The sequence below is a fragment of the Ipomoea nil genome, unplaced genomic scaffold (genome assembly GCF_001879475.1).
Source record: "Ipomoea nil cultivar Tokyo-kokei standard unplaced genomic scaffold, Asagao_1.1 scaffold2705, whole genome shotgun sequence".
Classification (NCBI taxonomy): domain Eukaryota; kingdom Viridiplantae; phylum Streptophyta; class Magnoliopsida; order Solanales; family Convolvulaceae; genus Ipomoea; species Ipomoea nil.
The window spans coordinates 1,695,920-1,705,524 of NW_017619133.1; the positions used below are offsets into that span (position 1 = coordinate 1,695,920).

Here is a 9,605-nt window from a genome sequence, read left to right on the forward strand (position 1 = left end):
GCCACGTATAGAGCCCCCCAAAAGTACGCCCACTATACAGGACCGCTTTGGCTGTAGGATCCTTCACAAAGAAAACATCAGGATGAAACTCAAAAAATACATTATTATCAGTAGCAAATTTGCGAACAGACAATAATGACGCAGAAAGAGATGGAACATGCAATATATTAGATAAAGTAAACGAACGAGACCCTGTGGTTAACGAAGCATGACCAAGACCAGAAATAGGCAAACCTACGCCGTTTCCGACACGGAAAGAATCCGGACCATTGTACTCAGCCACAGAAGACATCACCGAGGCATCTGGAGTGGCATGATCCGTAGCACCGGTGTCGGGAAACCAATCATGAGGACCCGTCGAACCATCATCACCCTGTTGGTACGCCATATGAGCTTGAGGGGCCGGATCTTGTGCATACCTCTGAAAACACGTGTGGGCGGTGTGCCCCTGAGCATTACAAAGCTGACACCGGGGAACATAAGATCGGCCATTGCCACCTCCACGATTCGCACCACGACCGCGGCCGCGCTACCCACGGCCACGGCCACCATTCTGGCCGTTCCGACCACCATTGTGGCCACCACGGTGAACGGCCATTGCAGCTGGACCAGGAAGTCCGCCGGCAGCAGAAGCATCGGCATAAATGAACTCATGAGCGACCAAAAAATCCGCAATTTCGGTAAGAGAAACCGGGTCACCCGTCGCAAGGGTCGCCGCAAGAGGCCGATACTCCGGACGCAACCCTCGGAAAACATATAAATTCTGGTCGTCCAACGGAACGGAACGACCCGCCAAGGCCAAGTCCTCGACTATGACCTGCGCGCGGCCAAGGTAGTCCGCAATAGACTCGGAGCCCTGCCGAAGATTTTGTAACTACCCAAGCAACCGGAGAGTACGGGCACGAGTGGTGGATCCGAGAGCACGTTCAACGGCAAGCCAGACCTGACGAGAATTCGACCGACCAACTGCATGATGCATAACCTCTTCCGAGAGAGACGAGATTAGCATTGAAAGAACGGCTTGGTCTTGCTGCAGCCAGGCCGCACAAGCAAGAGACGGATCAGGCACAACGGAATCAACAACCGCGGCATCGGGAGAGGAGGCGACGGCAAGGACAGCCACGGGGCATGGATACGTGCCGTCTACAAAGCCAAGCAAGCCCTGACCACTCAAAAAGGACACCAACTGAGTTCTCAAGAACAAGTAGTTGCGGGAGGTGAGCTTTACCGAGACAAAATGATGTGCAGCGGAAAGCGAGAGAGTGGTCGTGGGAGGGGACACGCCAGGAACGGAGATCGTTCGCTCAGAGGAAGCGGCGGCATTGCTGGCTTGCTGATACCAGATGAATGTAGTTGTATTGAATGAATACCAAAACAGTTACACAAAGGATATATACATCAGATAAGTAACGGTAGAATCCTAGTGTATCATGTATAAGAGTAGAGTCCTAGTCTACCGTAACTACAAGTCCTAACAATATGTGGTCAAGACGACGGTATATGATTCCCAATTTTTTAGGGTTCATTTTTTTTTTTGAAAACTTTATATATATGTATGTATGTAATTCATTATTTTTACACTTGTTAATTTTGTTTTTAGAGTTCATGGATTGGTTTAAAATGCAATTGGAAATGAAACTTTTGAAGATATTGACTTTGAAATTTTGATGAATGATTTTGTATTTAATATATATGATGGATTTAATTGATTTGGGGTGATCTGAATTATTAAACTCGGATAAGAACGTAAATATAGAAAACAGGTAATAGACAAAACGTTGTCGTGAAGTCGCGGAGACCGTATATTATATTAAATGCCGTAAATAGGCTATTACAATGATCCGTTAGGACAATAGTAGTGAAAAAGTAGTAAACGTGTCTTAAAGGGACAAGGTAGGGGGTTTTTATACAAACCCCACCCCTAACCGCCACCCCCTAAACTGGGGGTGGTTGGATCTGCGTGTTGACCGCGCCCGGGGTGCGAGCCCCGGGTCTCTCGTTTGATCGGCTCCTAGGTCGGCCATATTTCTGGCCGACCCCTTTGGGGTCGGTTCTTATCCTGGCCAATGCCTGTTGGGCCGAGGTCGCATGGGCAGAGGCCTATTGGGCTGAGGCCTTGGGCCCGGCACGGGGCTCAACCCCAGGGGCCCTGAGTCTTGCTCCACTTCCCTGGGTCGGTTTGCTCCAATTGTAATATATCCATCAATATACATGAAAAATATCAATTTTTAACATGAATTTTGAATTATATTTTTTCTTTGTTGAATATTTTATGTATTATATATATATTTTGACAATTTTTTAATAAATATTAAATTTTTATTTTATATTTACACTTATACAATAGTAAAAAATTTTAAAAGGTCCAAACTCAACTATTACACAATGCTCATATTTTTTCATGATTGGCCCTTATCCTTAGACCTTAATTGTGTCCATTCACATCGAATACGAGAAAGCATACAGCTGTTACTTGAATGTGTGTTCTCGGCGATGCTCACCTTATGACCCTAGCTAGTTGACAAAGACCGCGCATAATTAGATAAACTAGCCTAGGTTTTCATAACTAACCGACTAAAACCGAGATACCAATTGACAAATACAACAAATACAAACTTAAAACATTATAGTTATCAAACTAGCTACATGACAAACTTGTTGGGATTGCCCTATTCACCTCTTTTCCATTTCTAGAAAACACATGACACAATTACTTGTGATTTTGAAGAAATTTTCTTAATTCATTTTTTTTTTTTTGAAAGCAAGTCAATTTATTTTATTATTGATTGCATATTTTTTAATGATTTATGAATAATTTTTAGGGTTTAATATATGTGAGTATGTGACCATTATCAATCTACTGAAGCACAAAGAGTTAACACTTTCACCCAAATTCGAATTTGTGACATTCCATTTGAGAGAACCACAGTTATGCCACTTGACTTCAATGTCTTTAATTTCCTACTTATTATTCAATAAATAACTCAATAACTATGTTTAATAAATTCAATGATATTTTGTAATTTGCCATGAAAGGTCTGGCCTAGTGGTTGGAACATTATATTCATACTAGAAGGTCATGAGTTTGATTCTTATCAATAGTCAACACTATCTTAGTAGTTAAGCTTATCATACAAAATCTTGCTAGTGTAGTATTGACGTATACATGTAACTAAGGGACTAATTTAGCCATCTACTTCGTATTTTTTTGACTAATAAAGTAAAATTGCCTACACGTACGTATTCTACCATAAACTCTTCAAATTATATTGGTTGGAGCTTTACATTGTACATGTACATCACTTCAAAAGCTACAGTAAATTTATCATGTAATAATTAGATACTGAGTATTATTTTTACTATTATATTGGTCATCAAATTGTTTAAAATTGTCAATTAAACACTTTCATAGACTAAATTGATGAAATTTTAAAAATGTAGAAATTACCATTTTGACTCAAAAAGGGTTTAATTGATGAAATTTTTAACAATTTAAGGATCAAATTTATTGAAATTGAAAACTAGAAATTACATTGACAGTTGGAAAACAATTTAGAGATCACACTGGTGATTAACTCTTTTTTTTTTTTTTTTTTTTGGTGATTAACTCTTAAATGAATGCATAACATAAAAAATTGACAAAAATTCCATTTATAAAAAAGTAAATATTAATAAAATTACAAAGTAATATTAAGAAAATTTCCAGGCACTATTTGGATAAGAGTCTAGTTCATATTTAAACCTATAAAAATTTTAAGGCAAAAACTTATGTGAGACTGTCTGACCGTGAGACGAGTCGAGTCGGGTCGGGCCAAGATGAAAATGTAATACTTATACACACACATGTTATACTTATATGCTCAAATGTAATACTAACTAGGAATAAAATTTTTGTTACTTATAAGGATAATGTAATACTTTTACATTTCGATTTAAATGTATTACATTTTTCATCAAAAATATTATATTTTTTCTTATAAATAAGGGTCACTTGCCAAGATTACTTATTATGAAAAATGTAATATTTTTGATGAAAAATATAATACTTTTACATCAAAATGAAAAAGTATTACATTTTTCCTCAAAAGTATTACATTTTTTCTTTTGAATAATAAAAATTTTATTCCTGATTAGTATTACATTTGAGCATATAAATATGACATTTGCATATTGATTCGACCCGACCCGATCCGTCTCAAGGATCCCCTCACAAGTGTGACCTAAATTTTAAAAGAATTATTAAAAGATAAACCAAAAATGAAATAAACAATAATTTAAAATCACTAATAATGGTTCCGAAAGCGACAAAATGCGAAGGCATATCAACTGATTACTCCTACCAAAAAAATATCAACTGATTACTATATCGCTTGTGACATATAGCTTATCACATGGAGAATAAAAACAAAACTGCTTGCAATTTTATCGGAAAAGTATTTTGGGTGTGTTTGGTTAAATGGGTATCAAATATTTAGTAATGTTATGGGTTTTAGTGAAAGTATTTTGCATGTTTGCTAGTAAGGTGGAACGAGAATGATTATTAATAATGTTGTTTTGTTATGTATGATCCTATAATGAGAATAAAAATTTTATAAAATACAAGAATACAAAATCAAAACAATTGATTCTAATATAAAAACATCCAAAACACTAATATGAACAAAAAAATAATAATAAAAAAAAATCTAAAAGCACTAATCAAAGAGAATGAAAATGAATAAGGAAATGAAGGGAGGTGATACCCTTATTTTATTTGAGTATGAATTTTTCAATTAAGGAATATTTAAAACTCATACTAGTGTTCTAAAAATCTATCAACTAAATAATATCAATCACTTTAATACTCATTCTTAGAGCTAAACTTGTCAACCAAACATACCCTTTATTCTTTTCCATTTTGCTGTAATTGTATAGAACTATACAAAGTTAATCCCCAACATTTTATTTTTTAATTTGACCACTTTACATTTTTAATTTCAATATTTTAAAAAAATTAATAATCAAAAAGTTACATAAAATGTGATAAAAGCATGATTCCAATAACGTCCGGCAACAAAAATTATGTAGGCTTGGTCTCTGTTCCGCTCCCAACACTGCTGAAAATTATCAATTTTCTGACCACTTTTCCGACCACCCACAAAAATGGTCGGAAAAATATAATTTTTCATTTTCTCCCATCGAGAGGTTGAGTAGACAAAAAATTGTCATCATTTTCGATCATCTCTTATTTGGTGGTAGGTACTTTCGATCAATTTTAATGAGTGGTCGGAATTATTAAAAGTGACCAATTTTTTTTTTTCATCTATTTAAAATTCTTCGTAGGTGCCCGTGCTTTTTTTTTTTTATATGCTTCCGACCACCATAAGTGGTCGGAATCATTTTATTATTATATATGTAAAAGATAAAAGATAAAAGATTTTATTATTGTATATATAAAAGATAAAAATAGGGATTTTGACTTCAGCCGTTCAACCCTCATTTGTTAATTGCGCCGCTTGCCTCCCGCTCCTCTGTGTCTCGACAACTCTCAACTATTCAGACTCCACCTAATACTCTCCGGAGACTACTGCCACAGGCGACAGCTACTCGGTCTTCTGCTCGATCTCCGCTATTAAATCTGTGTTTTCTTCGCGAAGGTATGAGTTCATTTTTTTGCATTTCTCATTGGTTTCCTTTTCAGCACGATTTGAATCAATATCCCAAAACGATTGATTTTTCTTATTGGAATTGATAATTATTTCCTGTACGACAAATCTTTATGTATATTTTGCTTAGTCTGAAGCAATGAATAATATTTCTGGTATTTTGTGTTTAAATGAAAGTAATGTCGTATTTTCAATAACGATTTTTCTGTTCGTAAATGTCTCATATGCATTATGCATTATGATTATGGATTGTGAATATGCGTAATCCACTTCAACTTACGGATTATTGGATTGAATAAAATTTAACAATAGATTAGTTGATCTATGGTCCCAGTAATCGGATTGCATCATCAGCTGTTATGGTTTTTGGCTGATGTGTCTAGGGTAGTGTATTGCATCCTCAGATGTTATGGTTTTCTGCTTGATATTCAGCATTTTTTTTTTAATCTCCCCAAGTGTTTTCATTATATTGTTGTGGTCTTTGTACTTAACTTTAACAATGTTTAATTTGATAATTGTAATTCTATTTCATTGTTCCAGGAAAGTAGACAAATTTGCAAATTCTCAAAAGGATTGGTGTTGGACTGTGAAAATGAAGTAATCCTTCTACCCTCCAATTGCAGTTTATTTGACTGGTTATTGTTACTTATTGTTTGGAAGTAGAAAGTAAGTGTTAACTGTGAAAATATAATTTTATTGTATATTTTTACTAGCCTACAAACCAGTACAACCTCAAGATTATAGTTAAAGATTGCTTGGCTACCATAAAAACATCTGACCATTACATGCTTAGCTTTCAGTATAGATGGATCCCTGTTGGTGTCTGGATTAGAGGATGGCATGATTCGGGTCTGGGATATACTAAAAACCACAACATCACTTGCATCTTTAGGCATGGAAAAGGTATATTTGATATTATAATATTATAATAGAAGTAAGACTTAGGGTTGTGGTTGTCATTGGCTTTCTAAATACTTGATCAAAGTTTTCTTGAAGTGTGAAATATATCAGCCTTGTGTCTCACTGCACTCCGGTATCAACTTATCATGCCAAATTTTTTAATTTTCTTTTTGTCTAAGCAGATTTTTATTGATGCAATAGAGCCGTTGCGGGTTTCCTATAAGAAGATGAATCCTTTCTGTGTACCTTTTGCGGCTACAAACATGGGCTCTGCCATTCTTTCCATGGATTTGGTAGCTAAACTACAACTTTTTTGAGTTATTATCTGATGTGCACTGTGAAACCATGTGCATTTTTAAAGTGTTTATAAATTTAACACTAGGGATGGATGGGTCCAAATTATTCAATTTCTACCGCATGTGCTACAAGTAACTTCTGCATTCTGAATGCTGCTAACCACATCATAAGAGGTGAAGCTGTAAGTGGATTTGCCTACTTCCTACAACATGAACTTTATTGATAATTTTAATGTGGTTAAAACGATGAATATATCTTGATGAATTGAACTTTATATTGTTTAAAATGCTTTAAGAGTTTCAGGATATGATGCTTTCTGGGGGATCTGATTCAGCAATTATACCAACTAGTATTATATCTTCTTTTGTAATTATACATTGATTTAGCTAGCTATTTGTGGTTGTCACATATCGAACGTCTTTGTTGCAGGAGTGGGTGGATTTATTGCTTGCAGGCCACTTTCTCAGAGAAACAATGATCCTACTAGAGCTTCACGGCCCTGGGATAGTGTAATCCCATTTCTTTCATTTGCATCTTCACTGTTTGATTAGAATTACTTGCATATGCTGATATTGCTATTGACAGGACTGCGATGGGTTTGTCATGGGTGAAGGAGCTGGAGTTCTGCTTCTGGAAGAACTTGAGCACGCAAAGGTAAACTCTCGCATGTACTTCCCAAGTCTAGTAGTTTCATTCCATTCCTTATCATCCCATGCAACCCGAATTTTCCTTGTTTGAGTGAGCAGAAAAGGGGTGCAACAATCTATGCTGAATTTCTCGGTGGAAGTTTCACTTCTAATGCTCATCACATGACAGAACCTCATCCTGAAGGTTATTCTTTTTTCACACTCCATCTTCGCTATTATTGAAAATGATTTTAAAAATCACTGATTCTTATTATCTCCTCAAGACCTACCTACCCTAACTTCAATTGGTTGTCAATTGCCATTGTCCTATTAGTTAAGCTGTTTTACTACTGCCTGTATCTTTCTTGGAACTGAGGTCACCCAATCAGAAAAATCAGTTTTCTTTTGTTTATTGTTTGTAGTTGAACACGCCTTTATAAAAAAGTGCAGGTACTGGTGTTGTCCTATGCATAGAGAAGGCCATAGCTAATTCTGGGATATGCAGGGATGATGTTAACTATATAAACGCGCATGCCACCTCCACTTAGGCTGGCGATCTCACAAAATTCCAAGCTCTCCCACGTTGTTTTGGCCAGAACCCAGAGGTGACTAAACGGATTTTAGTTCTTCAGTCTATCGGAACTCTTTTTATATTTTCTTCTTTGCAAAGACAAGCTAGCAAGTACAATTTCAGCTCCCTTAACTAAACATGATTAATGGTCTCAGAATGGATCTTTTTCATGTTATTGTCACTAGGGTCATGGTTACCATGTTTTTATTGATGGAGTGCAAATACTAGATGTTCCTTGGAACAACATTTCTTTACAAAGTTTCCAGGTATGCTCCTAATATCGATAGTTCCATCCATACCAATTTCACTCTCGTTTAAGATGTGAAGCTATTTACCAAATGCTAATGTGGGAATTTGTGGCTCTGTTACATGGTTCATTCTGGATATCTTCGAACAATTTCTCCAGTTGCACCAGATGGTAATTTTCCTATTATACTTGTTAATCTACATCTCATCAGTTACCTTTATATTGGTTCAGCTTTAGTGCATAAGTTTTCAGGTTTAACTCGAGCATTTCCCTTCATTGTTATTTATTTACCTATCTTTAAATGGAAGACAAAAATAAATATTACTCTTTAACATAAAACAAGGTAAGGTGTTCTGTCCCCCTCCTCCCATGTACTTTCCTTTTGGACATAAATAAAATGCCAACATGACTACCATTCAGAGTATGGGTGTTTCTATGCTTTTTTAAAGAAAAAATAAAAGAATAATTTATTTTTTCCTTTCTTTTCAGTTTACTAATATAATTATTTGAAGGGAATTTCTGCTTTTGGTAATTAAATCCTATCATTATTTTCTTCAACTTGCAGAGATAGAGCTTGTGGATACACTAGATTGTTAAGAACAAGAATACGTGTTGGTGATGCTGCACGGCCTGCACCTATGGTTCCTATATTGAGTGCGATATTTACCTTATTTGCATTTAGCTCAAGAACCAATTAGCTTTTGTTTATTTTGAATATAAACTGTAAAGAAAATATATAGCAAAAAGTTATATTGAAAAAGACTATCATCTAAAATATTCATGAAAGAATTGTGTCCAAGCGTATGAAATTTGTATATGTTTTTCAGCAAATATATATATATATATATATATATATATATATATATATATATATTCATTTCATTACAGAGGATTCCTCTGTAGTGAAATGAATTATTTTTATTGTTTGCGTCTAGTTTTCCGACCACTAAAGTGGTCGAAAGTTTCGACCACTAAAGTGGTCGAAAGTTTCGACCACAGGTGGTCGGAAAATCTGGATCCACCTAACTATTCTCTTGGCCATTTTTTCCGACGGCCTTAGAAAAGTGGTTACTCTTTCCGACCACTCTCTCTGGTGGTTGGAAATAGCTAGGGGGATTTTTTCGGATACCCAAATTGGTCGGAAAAGTGGTCGGAACAGGCGTTTCTGACCTAATTAAGGCCTTTTCCGACCACTTTTCGGTGGTCGGAAAATGGCAAATTTCCAGCAGTGCAATGAGAATAATTTATTGACATTTTTTGTTTGAGTGAGCAACTTAAATTGATTTATCTCATTGTATGTGATTCTTTAACGGCTAGAA

At 35.7% G+C, this 9,605-nt stretch overlaps 2 protein-coding genes across 2 annotated transcripts; one reads left to right on the forward strand and one right to left on the reverse strand.

Annotated features, from left to right (window-relative positions):
* Positions 1-529: 529 nt before the first annotated feature.
* On the reverse strand, positions 530-4,896 carry LOC109156286. The gene is made up of 3 exons (XM_019304138.1): positions 4,837-4,896; positions 944-1,333; positions 530-856 (listed from the first exon to the last, which is right to left on the reverse strand). The coding sequence occupies exons 1-3, from the start codon at positions 4,894-4,896 to the stop codon at positions 530-532; spliced, it is 777 nt and encodes a 258-aa protein (XP_019159683.1).
* Positions 4,897-5,479: 583 nt separating this feature from the next.
* On the forward strand, positions 5,480-9,061 carry LOC109156244 (3-oxoacyl-[acyl-carrier-protein] synthase II, chloroplastic-like). Its single transcript, XM_019304101.1, has 12 exons — positions 5,480-5,636; positions 6,439-6,548; positions 6,728-6,838; positions 6,928-7,023; positions 7,146-7,191; positions 7,272-7,351; positions 7,428-7,496; positions 7,589-7,673; positions 7,919-8,073; positions 8,225-8,305; positions 8,446-8,457; positions 8,852-9,061. The coding sequence occupies exons 2-9, from the start codon at positions 6,486-6,488 to the stop codon at positions 8,014-8,016; spliced, it is 648 nt and encodes a 215-aa protein (XP_019159646.1). The 5' UTR covers positions 5,480-5,636; positions 6,439-6,485; the 3' UTR covers positions 8,017-8,073; positions 8,225-8,305; positions 8,446-8,457; positions 8,852-9,061.
* Positions 9,062-9,605: the final 544 nt, after the last annotated feature.